A 13,963-nucleotide genomic window follows, 5' to 3' on the forward strand; every position below is an offset into this window, starting at 1 on the left:
AAACTTCCAGGGGTTTATGAAAGGAAGGAAATGAAGTAATGATAAACTGCACCCAGATGAAAGCAACTAGATTCTTCATTCTGGTCGTAAAGAAAGCAACTTTGCTCTGTTTGCAGAACATGAGCAGTGCCTGAGTCAACAAGGTCTCTTACTTCAGTGAAAATTCCTTTTTTGGTAACCAGAGAGTAGGACTTGGTGCATTGTAAGTAAGTGATGCAAAGCAACAGGCAGAGAGGGTCAGTGCAAACAAGGAGGCAGCAAACATGTTCCACACCTTCTACATATCACTGCTCCCAGCCTTGTCTGCAACAGCAACAGGTGCAGGTTAACTGAGCTTATGGGAAATAAAGCTAAAAATGCCAAGTGGAAAAATCTAGCTGCTTCTCCACATTCCTGCAGTAAAAAAAGCCCATATTTTCAGTTTTTCTGTGGCTTGCTAGATAACTTACAGCACTTGTATATAGTTTTCTAAAAGGCAGATAATGCCTAAGTTTTTCTGTGTTGTGTACAATAAACAGCTGAAGTAAAAGCTATTCTTCTTAAAAAAAAAAAAAAATCAAACTGGTTCCAACTCACAAAATGACAAACTCCTCCAGTTTGACTCAAAGCCAAAAACTTTATTTCCAGAAAGAAGTTGGTACAGTAGAAAATATCACCTCCAAATACTAAGCCTGTGAAAGATCCAGATTCAGAAGCAATGAAACAATTTTAGACACAACTTCCAGGACACTTCTCCCATTTTGAGAAAATATCAAAGCTGAGCTACTTTAATTCAAATATAATAATTTAATTCAAAATGCAAACAGCTGAACAGAGGGGATTGCTCCAAGATGGAGACTGCTGCACACAGGAACTTCAGCAGCTCAAGTTTTAAGTGTTAAGCTGCTGAAGGAGCAGCTGCTTAAAAACATTGCACATTCCTAGCAGGTAAGCTTTTCAGATCATTGCTGGATTCCCAGATAGTGCCACTGTAAACTGTGGCGTGTTGGTCCTGTAACAATTGCCTCTGGCTAGAGAAGGCTGGAATTTGGGATCTGCACTCAGACATGCACAAGCTTTTGTACTACAGATATTGAAGAAGCAATTCAAACAAAGCAACAATGAGCTATTCCGGTTGTTTTACCTTCTTTTAATGCTGGTGCTCCCATCATAGGCAACACAAATATTCATAGAAGCCTTTAAGAGAATTTACTTTCAAGAGGTGTGCTTGTTTTAATAGAATAAGTGGTCCTTAAAAGCTGAAAAAATTAATTACTGTGTCCTTGTAAAGTCAGTTAAATGCAATTGCTTGACAGGGAAAGAAAGACTTTGGCCAACGATTAACATGGCAACAATCATTTATGCAGAGGGTGTCAAGGAAAATACAGATAAAACACAAAGAGGTTATATCAAAATGGAAGCTTTCTCATTACTCCCAGAATAGTTTATTGTTTTCTTCTGAAGGACACCTGACAGTGCTGCAAGCTCCAGGCATTTTCTCCTGTGAGAAGTTAGGAAAGAACAAGTCCTCCCCTTATCTGGAGCAGTATGCCCTCTGCCTCCTCCAGCAAATGCTCAGAAGTAGATGGGAAACAACAGGAATTAGGAAAAAAGACAAAGCTTTTCTTAGCTTTCTATTTATTTGTAATACCATCACTTAAGAGATGGGCAGAGATGGACCAAAAATTGTATCCATCAGTCCCTTTAGCACTTGGGTTCAGGCTGCCTTTCCTCTCAACAGTGATCTGAAAGATGCAGCTCCAACTGGCATAGCCACGCTCATAGTGCAAAGGAAAAAATAAGCACATGAAGGTGAGACTTGCAGCTAAAAAGCAAGAACAATTTTCCCATGTGTCGGTGACCTTTGAAGTGAACAGACCCAGCTAAGAGGTCAGAATAGATACCACCAACCATGATACCTCATCTTTTGCACCTTTCTGCTTCTCCTTTAGCAGATCAGGTCAGTGCAGTTGGTGCACAGCATTAATGGATTCCTGTCTCAGAGGCATGGCAGGAACTGTGGGGTCCACAGTGGTCTTTTCCCTTTTGCTCCCACTGATTTCCTCCCCTGCCCCATTTGTTCTTTCTGCACCAGAGCTTCTCTTACTAGGCGGCACCTCCTGTCAGGACAGACATTTCCTGCATCAGATGTCACCTTAACAGCTTTCAGTCCTCCTAAAGTTCTTCATGTGCAAGCAAACAAAAACCTCAAAAGCTACACCTGTGAACAACCAAAACTGGGCTTTTTTTCCTTCACCAGCATGAGTCTGCATTTTGACACAAGGTGTCTAAGGGTATTTGTCCTCCAATTTTTCACACTGTTGAGGAAAAGCTTACTGAAAGCTGAGCATAGCTACAGTTCAATAAACTGCAGGAAACATTACTTTGTCCTCTAATACAGCTTGTCTTGGGAGATCGTGATACCACAAATACTCACTTTAGAGCATACACGTATGTTATGCAAGACTAGACAGGGTCCTGCTGCCCTCCCCTGAATGCAAGGGCAACAAAATACCCAGCATCTCTTACATGTACCTCAAGCCCAACTTGACACCTAGTGTCATCTTGTAACAGTAAAAACTGCAGAAATGGTGGTTTAACCTCTGAGAAAAGCTTCAGCAGGTTGTTTATAAGCCATATTCATGAAACCACAGCAGATTATTCAATGCTCAGGCAGAACTAGGCATCAGATTCATTAAGAAAATGTATCAGATTCTTCCACTGTGTGAGCTAACCTGAACATCCTGAAGATTTGAAAAAAAACAAAGAACTATAATGAAAAGGTTTTATTTGTTTCAAGGGAAGTGAGGCTAAATTTTAACCTTCTGCTTAGTGGTTACATAATCTCCAATTAGACTTCCTGAGAAGAGTCAGTCACTGAAGTAGGATTGAAGTTGCACTATGCAGTTCCATAGTCAGCAGGAGTAAATAGGTACACTACACCTCAATGTCAGCTTCACTAATGCCAGCACTGTTAAGGATTAAAACTACCAAATAAACAAACCCCACAGTCCCCATGCTCTCACCTTACAGCCCAGTCTGTTCAGAATGCATGTAGATTGCCATGAAAAACAAAAAAAAAAAAAAACAATAACAAAACACCAAAACAACAACAACAACAAAAAACCAAACCAAAACAAAAAAACCACACAAAAACTCCAGTGTACTGATTGGTGCAAAAAATATTCCATTGGTTACAAAGCAATAAAGTTTCCAAGTATACTTAATTTTGAATTTCTGGGACAAAAACCTGCCCTCTCCCTCCTTTTGCCAGATTCTCAGACATTAGTCACCCATCTTTTTTTTTGGTGTTAAGAACCTGTGAGCATCCAATACTTGATGACTAAAGCCTCCAAGGGCTCCTAAACAGGAAAAATGTTAGTTCACATTAGTGCACATCCCCCTACAATAACATTGTTACAATCAGAACTGGACAGGAGAATGTCTTTGAGCAAAAGGATTCAACATCAGAAGCGCAGCTGTGGTCATTACTCCCTCCTGGACCTCATGCACATGTCTTCTTCATCATATTCACCCATCAACTGCAACATATATGTTCCAGTATAGAGCAGAAACTGTCCAGTTATTTGTGCTGCATGGGATATTAGCTGAAGCACTTTCCTGGAAGAAAAAGATTTTGTTTACAAAAAAATCACCAGCAAGATTACATTACCCCTTTCCACCCACATCATTAGGGTGAGTTAAGCTGATACATTTAAAAACCCCTCTAATTCCTTTTCACTTCTGAGGAGATGGTCATTTTCGTACCTTCTTTAGAGAAAATACTTGATGGACAGAAAACTATTGACATGTTGGCAGGACCAGAAATCACATTCAACAAAGCAGGCTGACATCCTGCTAGATGCTTATAGGCCTTCTGCAAAGCCATCACTCAAACCATCACAGTACCACAGGAAACAACTTTGCCTGGGAGCAGCATTCCTGCAGCATAAACTCACCTCATGTCTCACCTTTCTCATTCACTAATATAACCCTGTATGTATCTGCAAGCCACAGATCAAACCTGATTAGATCTGAAGCTGAACAATCACATAACAATGAGTACTCAAAAGAAAAACGGGTGAAGCAGGAAAATTACTGCCGGCCAAGCTGCAAGCCTTAAGAATTCTCAGTTCACAACTACTTTATCTTCTACAAATTTGATAAAATCAGCATTCAAGTATATAGTGCTGTGTAAGAATCAGTACAAATCCATAAGATAACATCAGGCAAGCATCAGAGGTTGACAATGTAAACTGTGGATCTTCACAGAGGAAGAGAGAGTCATGTTTGAATGGTCATTTATTCCACTTAGTTGTAACTACGTCTTCCATTCTGCACAAAACAACAGGGACACAAGTACTGAGAGCTATATTTGAATCTCATCCCCCAGAAGTAAGGAGGACACTCAAGTATGATGCTGAGGCATTGGGAAGGAGTACAAGAAAACTGAAACCATTCCAAAACTGGAATGGGATCAGTTTCTGAAGTTACAGAAACCAGATCAGTCTCTCTTCTGAAAAAAATTTTTTTCTGAATTCTTGTCTAAGAGAACATGCAGCTGTGAACCCTCTGCTTCTATTCACTCTATTCACTTGTCCTTTGAGCTTAAGCAGAGAAGGAAAAATCTTCTTCCTACAAATTAATTTTTAACTCCACTGTCATGAAAGGTTTGCATTTGAAATCCAATGCCTCAACATAGCAGAATATCCTGTACTTAGAGCCTGTGAAGCCTTTAAAGAACACTGTACCCTTATTCATGCTTCCCACACGTGCCACTGCAGCCTGTTCTTCCTCCACCACACAGAACAGGCCAAGGAGCTTTGCAGTTGCAAGGAAAGCTGCACCTGCTGCTGGGCTTTGCAGCAGCTGCAGTGTGTCACTTGCACAGGACACAACAGGAGCAGTTGCCACTTAAGCCAGGGAACAAGTTATTTGTTGAACCGGACATTTGATCCTTCAGTAGGACACTACGGGAAACACCACGAGGGGAAATGCACTAATCAGACCTGGCAGGCTTCCACCCCCTCCCATGAGCAGCTGCAGCATTTTTCAGTCCTTTCCCTCCACACTCAGCATATGGGCTCGGGCAGAGGGCATCAGAGTTAGCAAACTGGGACTCATTAGCACAGGGACTGCACCAGGATCCTGACATTGTCTGTCTCTGATTTCAACAGCAAGTTGAGACAGGCCATGTCACTGTTGTGTTCAAGGGTACCCAAGGTTATGTCTTCTGTCACCCTTTGCTAGAAGACTGTCATCCCACCCTGACAGTGACACTTCCCTTACAGCTCAACTCTGCAGCATAACAGAGCTTCCAGAAGAACTCCACAGCTACTTCAGCTGTTTGCCAGCACCGCTCCTTTCTCACCAGCTGCTCTGTCTTGGCAGGGAGGCAGAATTGTCACTTCAAACTCTCCTTAGCAGCACAAGTTCCAGTGCTGATACTCAGTTCCATAGCAGGCAGGCAGAGATCAGAGTTTGTTTTGGCTCGAGAGAGTTTGACAAACAAGAACTGGAGGAATGCAGCTGTCCAAGGGCAAACCTCTGCTTTGAAGAAAGCCTAATGAAATCTGTGTTACAGGTGGGTGTAGCATGGAGCTGGAAAAATCACTCCATCCTGACCAGAGAGGAGTCTTGTCTCCAGACACACCAGCTGTAGCCTGAAAGCTTAAGGACCACCCAAGTAGAATGGGAGAGGCCAGTGAGACTGAAGGACAGGGAAGATCAGCATTACAGGGCTAATCAGCATACCTGCATCAGGAGAGGAAGGACTGCTTAAAGACTGCTTCATCTAAAGGCCACATGTCACTCAGGAGAAGTCAAAACATCACTGATGACATACACTTCTGTCTGTCAGATCTGGTCCTCAAGTAATAAAATGCAGCACACCATTGTGTCTCAACCAGAATTCCAAAGGTCAGGTAGAGAAACTTGGGGTTGCAGCTTAAACAACTGTCAAAGCACAGCGCCTCTGGGGAGGGGTCTGAACTCGGGAGTCTCCTTGAGCCAGGGCAGAACACAGCTGATCTTGGCAAGGCACCAACTTTCAGCTCATTGCTGAAAACAATGAACTGGACAGTTGTTATTTTGCCCTGAATAAGACAGCTTTTCCCAACAGCCAGTTCCACCAAACTCACAGCCCACAGCAGATCAGTCCTGCAGGAAACAGTGATCCTCGACAGGCTCCCTTCACTAGTCTAGAGACCACACCAGCTGGCTTAAGAACAGTGATTCCACAGAGTCTTACTACAAATGACCAACCCACATTAGGAGAGCAGAGTGTCATCTCTCTTCCATTTTCCTTTGCCTCCATGTAGCTCTAGTGGTGAATCTGGCAAACAGGAGCTGCAGTGTCTGAGCAAGCTTTAAGACCCCTGACATCAGATCTCAAATTCCTCTCATTTCATCCCCTTGAAGTCTCCTCTTCAAAGAGCTTCTTTCCCCAGCCTCCTGCATTCTTCAGACAAACAAGTCAAGGAAATGTGAGGAAATTCTCTCAGCAGAACAAAGAAACCCTACTTACACCCTTTCAGTAAGTACAATAAATTGGCCAGCAGGTAATAAATAGCAAAAATCCTGATTTTATAAACACGCCTGCTCCACAGAACCAACAGCAAACACAGATTTTTACATTAGCACGTACACTTGCCCAGTAGTGGAAACACACTCACCGCAATACACTTTTAGCTCCCATGCATTTGATGTCATATGAGATAGAGTAGATCTCATAGAAGGTTGCCTTGATGTTTAAGCAGCCAATAAAATCCTTAGGGTTCAGTTTGTACAGATCAAAAGTGATGTTAGCTACTCCCATTTTCTTCTTTTTTCTCACAGCGACAACTCCATTTTTTGTCTGATTTAAAAAGAGAGAGACAGTTTGTACCATGACACAGGAAACTACAGCAAGACAATTGTTAACAGTGCAGCTCTTCAGAAGCACCTTTGTTTACTCCAGTTTTGGGGCTAGTTCTTGGACAAGTCTAAACTAGAATTAAAAGCATTAGCATGCAGAAAAGGAGGTTTGTAGCTCACATATTTTGTTTTTCAAGTCCTGAACAGGCTTCTGAAGTTTTTCAAACAGACACTAAAATTCTAGAGTGACAGAGCACCTCCTGAATATTTATTTTCTGTAGTAGGGCTTCTTCAGAGTACACTGAAGGCACAGGTAATGCCACTGGACAGCATTCCTGCCATTTATTTATCCTGGTACATTCTGGCTTCTCTCTGAGGCAGCGAGGTTAGGCCACCAAATAACCAGGATGATATCAGGTCCTTCTGCTTAGTCAGGAACACAATTCTGATGAGCACTCTTGGAGACAACTACAAAGATGACATCTGTGAAAAGTCAGGGACTTATTTCAAAACCTGGCTCACAACATCTCTTTCTTCCCACTAAAAAGAAACACAGGGAGGCAACCACTGCTGGTTAGGCCAAGGGTTTAAGAAAGAGATTTTAGGAAGAAAAGCAAAGGAGAGGGAGCATAGAAAGCCATCTTCCACCTTAAATGCACCCTCCTTTATTGAAAGCAGCCCTTGTCTGCTGCAGGGTGTGTGCTTCAAGAAAAGAAAACCAAAAAGAAAATAGCAAAGAGAACCCATATTCACAGAGACATCTAGTGGATACACGGGATCCTCTGCTTAGCACATTCCGCTCAAGGTTAATGAGCTGGCAGCTGCCAGGCTGATTTCTGCAGGCTAAATGAAGCAATAAAGTTGTGTAAGACTGAGCCTTTTTGTACTTGACACCCCAGCCCTCAGACAGTGTCTTGATAAGTCAGACAAAGTTAAACACAGCAGTACATCATTAGCCAGCAATTTTATGCCTGTTTTACTTTGATAACCTCCAAGCTCCAGCAACAGGGTCCCCTATCAACAACAGCTTTGGACATGTACGAGCAGTTGGTGTTCTTGGAAGCATCTCCCCACACCCCTCTCCATTAACACCCAGAATATTTGGATAAAGCAGGACAGGGCTGGTGCTGCACTCCAGGTGATTGGTGAAGCTGTGACAATCCCTCTGTTGTCACTCAGCACATTCTGAAGAGGGGCTGGCTTCAAACTTGTGCTGCTGTAATGCCAGCCAGGAGACAGGGGAAAGGAGCAAGGTGGAGTCACACTCTGGCTGCAACTCTTTCTGCCCTTGGAGCTCATGCCCCAGGTGCAGAGCTTGAAAACCCAGTGAGGTATTTGGGGAAAAATGTGCAGGCTGCCCACACTGCAACAGGAGACTGGGAAAACAGGGCCACATGATTGAGCTGTATGTGTGCAAACACAAAGATTGTGTCCCTGCTTACAGCCAGCTCTGCAGCTGGTAGAAAAAATTCTGATGCCAGCTTTTCAGCAACAACCATCAAAAACAGTTATGAGTTTGACTCTATGTTATTAATGTACAGATGACTATTTCCCCATAAAAGAAATAATTGAAGACTGAGTTGATATGATTAGAAGGCTAAACCAAGCCAGTTTTAATAGTTCTTAAAATTTTGAAGCATGCAGACTAACATTAAGTTCTGATGCCAACTTCTGGCTATTTGGAAAATCAAACAAGGCATTTTTCTAACTATCACTGCATTCAGATGGCAGAATTTGCTTTATATTACCTTATTTGAGCATTTTTACAGTCTAAATCTTTCAAAGACACTATATTTTTTTAACTTCACTGAGTCAAAGTCCTAATTTTCTTTATGTTACAAAAAGGCTCAAGAACAAATATTTCTGAGCTTCTCCAAAACCAGGGTATTTTCCCTCTAAGTCTTTTCAGTTGTAATGTTTTACTTCAATTCCTGATGGATTTTGCCAACAGATCCATGTACAAACAAGGGACAATAAGAAATAGGAACTTGATTTTTCATCCAGGAAGTTTCAACAAGGAGTTTATACTCTGACTCTTCAGAGTAAGTACCTCTCCAGAGGAATTTTTCTTCCTCTTCTCCCCTCTTTCCATCAGTTTTAGCAGCCACACACATTCCTCCATTCATTTCTACTCAAATGAGGGAGAAGCGGTCAACACTTACTGGTGTCCATTTCTGTCCATTTTCTAGAACCATGAAGTGTGTATTATCATCCAGGGACTTGAAGAACTCTTCTGTGTCCACAACTGTGCCATCTTCCTCCAAAACCAGAGTAACTATTCCAGCAGTTATAACAAAGGCATCCAAAGTCTGGAAAAAAAAACCAAAACAAAACAGGAGATTTTAGCATTCTAAAGAATCATTTAATATTGAGACTCACTTATCTGAAATACTTCGCTAGTGATGGTTTTTTTAGAAGGACAAGAGTCTGTGGGCTGTTTTTCTGGGATACTGTATTTCCCTGTAAGCTTCAATCAGAGTGGGACTGTTTGCTGTACCTTGCTGAGGAGCTCTTGCAGGCTGCTTGCAACAATTCCCTTCCGGCTGCTTCGGGAGGCATTGGACACACGGAAAGGGCGCCCTGCAGGCATGAGAGGAGGGAACAGGGTCTGTTTTGTTACTGCTCCTACAGATGCTCCCATGGATAGGAAAGATCTAAGACAAATAAAAATTCAACAGAGTTACAAAAACAGTCATGTCAATTACTGCAAGAAGGAGGAAGACTGTTGACATAATCACATTATACAATTCACAGATCATCTTAAGAGTCTTGGAGCTTAATTTCAAAACTAAATACTGCACTGCCCTACATCTATGTTATCTCTGAACTCTCTCTTGCCTATGACATTTGGAAAGATTTTTTAAATTAATACAATTTCAAGCAGACACCTCTAGCTCGGCTGACATTAAGGTCACAATCACAGTGAAGCTGATGGGTCGTAAAACTGAATTTAAAAGGCAGCAGCTCTCACTGCATTCAGTTACTTAGCTCATTCTCTTCATTTACTAGATAAACCCTCAGTGAGAGGTATAATTAGTTGAAAGCAATCTTGTGTGTTAAGATATGGGTTTGTTTCAGGAAGACTGAACATATTACCCATATTCAAAACACCAGTTGGCAGAATGCAAGCAGAGCTTTGTGATTCGGTTACACTTGACTTGGAAGAGTCAAGGCATTTGTTTGTAAATTATATCTGCAGCCTATAAAACTCCATCTGGTTTTAAAAACACAAAATAAGAGGCTTGTATAAGAAGGAGTCACATGCTGTCAAAGTTAATATCCAAGTACATAAATACATAGTCTGGGAGCAGGCTGCCAGCAAGGCACTGCCAGCAGAGTGCCTCTTAGAGATTTCAGATTTTTCTGGGCAATTGCATATTTACCTTTGGTAAACCAAGAACATAACACCAGTAACAGCCTACTCTCACACCAAAGTACATATCTGCTCTCATCTACACCTAGTGACAATATTTTCTGCCAATTGATAATGGCTAAGTCAATACTCAGCTTGCCAGAAATGGCATTTTGCCTGACACCTGGGAAGGACTGATTTCTAAGTCTGTTACAGGGAAGCAATATTTTGTCTCCCACACTCCTGGACTTTACCCTCTGTATATGCCTTTGGCTCCTTCATACTGAATTGCTCAGGAGTGGGAAAGGGATGCATCCCCGTTTTGTTCTCCCACATAGGTGTAAAAAGCCAACTTTATGTAGTAAAATCTATTCTCAGACACTTTTGCTGAGGGTAGAGTGAACTGCCAGCCTTTATCTGCAGCCAGAGAGTGAATACAGGACTACCTAGAACAACAATGAGATGGTATAAAGTTACTCGACTTACGATGTCCCAGTCACACCTTTTATGCAAATCCACACCAACCGTGCAGAATAAATACCTTTTCCACACCTTTTATCTGGTCTATAAGCATATTTTTGGAATGCACATAATGTCATTTTTGTGCCTGACCAGATTCAGATTTCAGCAAATAATTCATTTACCAATCCAATTCTGAACCACTCTTCTGGGCTATCACCTTTCCTCTAAACAATAAGATCATACCTTCCACAAAAACTCCTTGGCATTGTTGGAGCTTTAATTTTTTTTAAAGGAGGAGAAGGTTCAGCAGTTTTGTTCCAGCTCATGCTGTTACTTTGCTGCTAGTCCTGGCTACACAGTGGCTTTCACCATTTGGCATTTACACACACATGGCTGATGGAAATCTCTGTCCTTCCTGTGACAAAGCTGGAGAGGATAAGCAGCCAGCTTGGCTTTCAGGAAACAAGCGCTGTTTCGTATTAAAGAGCTAATAAGCACTATTCCTGCTGGAAAAGGGAGAGGGCCAGGGAGGAGGACGTGGAGACAGCAGCACTGACAAGGGCACTGAAGCTCCACAGAAGGGAAGCCTGCTAGGGCAGGCCCTGTTTGCCAATCTCTCTGCTGACTAAGTTCATGGGCCCCCAGTCACCCCACTGGCCGTGGGCAGCTCACATTCTGAATCACTGAGTCTCTCCCTCAGGAAGGAAGCCTGCTCATCTACTTTGGGGCTGGTGACATCACTTCACAGGGCACCCTGATGTCAAAAAGTGCAGCCTGGGCTTTCAAGAGCTTTCACAGCTGATTACACCTCATTGCCTCTCACAAATTTGAAAACTTGTGTGTAGAATAGTAACCTGAGTGATATATATGTGAGTACTCCAATTTTTTTTTTTTTTTGGTGAGAACAGTCAATATCAGTCCCATTGAAAAGCTTTCTTTCCCACTACTTAGGCCAAGCTGTCATTCACAAAAGACAAAGCACAAGGGTAACAGCCAAAACATACGTGCTGACAAAGAATGAGAAATGTTAGGGACACAGCCCGTGGGCAGGACTTGAGCTAACAGGGCTCACCCCAGCCAACTCTACATGCCATACTTCAGAGCTCTGAGCAGAAGTTTCTCAAGGAGTCAGGATCAGCCACCCCACACTGTTGCCTAGCTCTATGTAAAGTCAGAGCAGTAAAAACCAACAGATTAATAAACCAGGGCTTACATTATCACCCCCAGACAGTCACTGAAAAGGAAAGATCTTAAGAAGTTATTTAACAGTGGTGAAATTTCACCTACATATTGATAAAACCTGTCAATACCATCTTTAAACAAAGCCTGCTTAGGAAGAAGTAATTCTGGGCTCCAGGGCAGGCTGAGATTTCAGCTAATGAGGAGACAAAGGCAGGATGATGAAAAGCAGCCAGATAAACAGAGGGTGAACCCTTCCATTTCCGGGCCTATTGCTGAAAGCTTGTTTTTATTTTGTGTGCCACTCTCCTTCCTAGAGCATAGGCTCAAACAGGCCAGCCTACATTCATAGCTCTTAGAAAGATCCATTCTTGTTGTAGCTATCCTCAAAACATAGACAAACCAATTCCTGATACAGGGAATTCCCCTGCAAGACTGGAATTACCAAAAATAATTTCCTATTAAAAGCTGATCAAGCTAAGTCACTAAACAAGTGGTGGAAAGGAGCTAAGGGGCTACTTGCTTTTACTAGAAAGTTGAGTGACACATTAAATACAGACAAATCCACTATTGCTTTATTAATCTTTAAAGCCAAAAGGATCAAGTCCAGGCTCTTCTCTACAGAAAGAAGGAATCCCACATCTGCAGAAAATACAAAAATATTTTATATTTAAAGATCAAATAGGTTCAAACTCTAGCATCTTATCCAGTTTGTTTTGGATAACTACAATCTGCTAGAGAGAGCTTCAGAAATGCTGCCACAAGCATTCACTCCAGTGTCAAATCTGGTGGGAGAGATGAATTAATTCTTTTCGAGGACACAGGGATTAAAAGCCTGCCTTGAGCCCTGTGCACATATTTCACTCTTTATCTTTGTTTGCAATATGCCCCATATGTTTGTCTAAGAATGTGGTGCAATGGTCTTCAGCCTCACTCAGAAAAACCAGCGTTGCACAACGCGCTCCAGGATACGGCACGGATTGGTTTTTAGGTTAGGGTTCACTGGCAACGACAGCAGCAGTAACAGCCAGGCAAAGCAACAGAAAACAACCCAAAACAAAACAGAAAAATGTTGGAAATCAGTCAGGAGACTTGGGGTTCAATCAGATCGCGGCGTGGTTCTCCAGCTCAGCCATGGACCGTCGAGCCACCACAAGCGCAGCTGGCAGCGCTGCACCTGCCCGGACGCGGCTGGCTCGGTGACAACACCACCGGGCTCGCGGTCAGCAGCCCCGGGTGCCGAGAGACCACCGCGCCTCAAAGGCAGGTAGGGCTCCTACCTGTGCTTCCCTCAGCAGAGCTTCAGCCGGCTCGCAGGGTGCGACACCGTCCTGACCTGCTTCTCCCACGCAGCGCCCATCGGGGTTAATCCCGCACCAGCCCCGCCCGCCCGGCTGCCCTCACACCGCGCCCTCTGCTCCGCAGCGCTGGGGCCGGCGAGGGCCGCCCAGCCTCGGGCACCCCCGGCAGCCGGAGCCGCCGGCCGGCAGGGAAAAAGGCATGGAGAAGGGGCGGGAGCGTGCCCGCACTCACCGCAGCAGCGATCCCACGCAATCCCGAGCCACCTCCATGACCCGCCCGAGAGCAGGGCAGCGCCGGTCACGGCGCTTAAGTGCAGCGGGCGGGCTCCTCCTCCGGGCCTGGCCCCTCCCTGCCCGCCTTCCCCCCGCGGGGGCTCCGGGAGCCGTGCCCTGGGACAGGGAGCGCGGCCGGGACAGCCCCGTGCTGTCCGCTGCCCCGGGGATGCAGCTGCGGGTGCCGGGTAGCGCCCTTTGGGAAGGGATGTTTCTTCAGGAAGCGCCTTATGGTTTACCTGGGAAAGGAGCGGGGAAGGTTTTGTTCAGCGAGCGTGGGGGATGCGCTCTGCGCGTTCGCTGCTTACAGCTCATGTAACACGGGAAGTCAATCTCATTTGCGGCCGCCCGGCATTAGAGCAAATCAACAGATTAAGTGTCTCAGCTTCTGATTTTAGGGCCCGTGAATAAGCTTAGAGCTCGGATTAATGTGTACAGTAGTGGAGGTATTTACTGTCACTCCTACGGGCGGGGGGGCAGTGGCTTCTGTTTACTACTCAGGAAAAAAGGCAGTGTTCCTGTTCACGTGGTCGCAAGTCCTTCACAGTCCTTTTGGGCTCTG

At 43.9% G+C, this 13,963-nt stretch overlaps 1 protein-coding gene across 4 annotated transcripts; it reads right to left on the bottom strand.

Moving 5' to 3' along the window:
• Positions 1-539: 539 nt before the first annotated feature.
• On the bottom strand, positions 540-13,732 carry CIDEA (cell death inducing DFFA like effector a). 4 transcript variants are annotated; one of them, XM_038128904.1, is made up of 6 exons: positions 13,361-13,511; positions 9,332-9,488; positions 8,997-9,143; positions 6,654-6,835; positions 3,443-3,600; positions 540-2,938 (listed from the first exon to the last, which is right to left on the bottom strand). In XM_038128904.1, the coding sequence occupies exons 1-5, from the start codon at positions 13,396-13,398 to the stop codon at positions 3,468-3,470; spliced, it is 657 nt and encodes a 218-aa protein (XP_037984832.1). In that variant the 5' UTR covers positions 13,399-13,511; the 3' UTR covers positions 540-2,938; positions 3,443-3,467. The 4 variants fall into 4 exon arrangements, with proteins under 4 accessions (XP_037984832.1, XP_037984834.1, XP_037984831.1 ...); XM_038128906.1 differs by lacking the exon at positions 13,361-13,511 and adding an exon at positions 13,641-13,732 and having other exon boundaries at positions 597-3,600; XM_038128903.1 differs by having other exon boundaries at positions 597-3,600.
• Positions 13,733-13,963: the final 231 nt, after the last annotated feature.

Source organism: Motacilla alba, chromosome 2 (assembly GCF_015832195.1).
Source record: "Motacilla alba alba isolate MOTALB_02 chromosome 2, Motacilla_alba_V1.0_pri, whole genome shotgun sequence".
NCBI lineage: Eukaryota > Metazoa > Chordata > Aves > Passeriformes > Motacillidae > Motacilla > Motacilla alba.

Bases quoted from the DNA above. Each gene is read 5' to 3' on its own strand.
- CIDEA (XM_038128904.1), bottom strand. From the start codon at position 13,398: ATGGAGGTGGCTCGGGATTGCGTGGGATCGCTGCTGCG. The intron at 9,489-13,360 runs GTGAGTGCGGGC...TATTTGTCTTAG, and splicing joins TGCGTGGGATCGCTGCTGCG to ATCTTTCCTATCCATGGGAG. The intron at 3,601-6,653 runs GTGAGTGTGTTT...TTTTTCTTCCAG, and splicing joins GGAGCTAAAAGTGTATTGCG to GAAAGTGCTTCAGCTAATAT.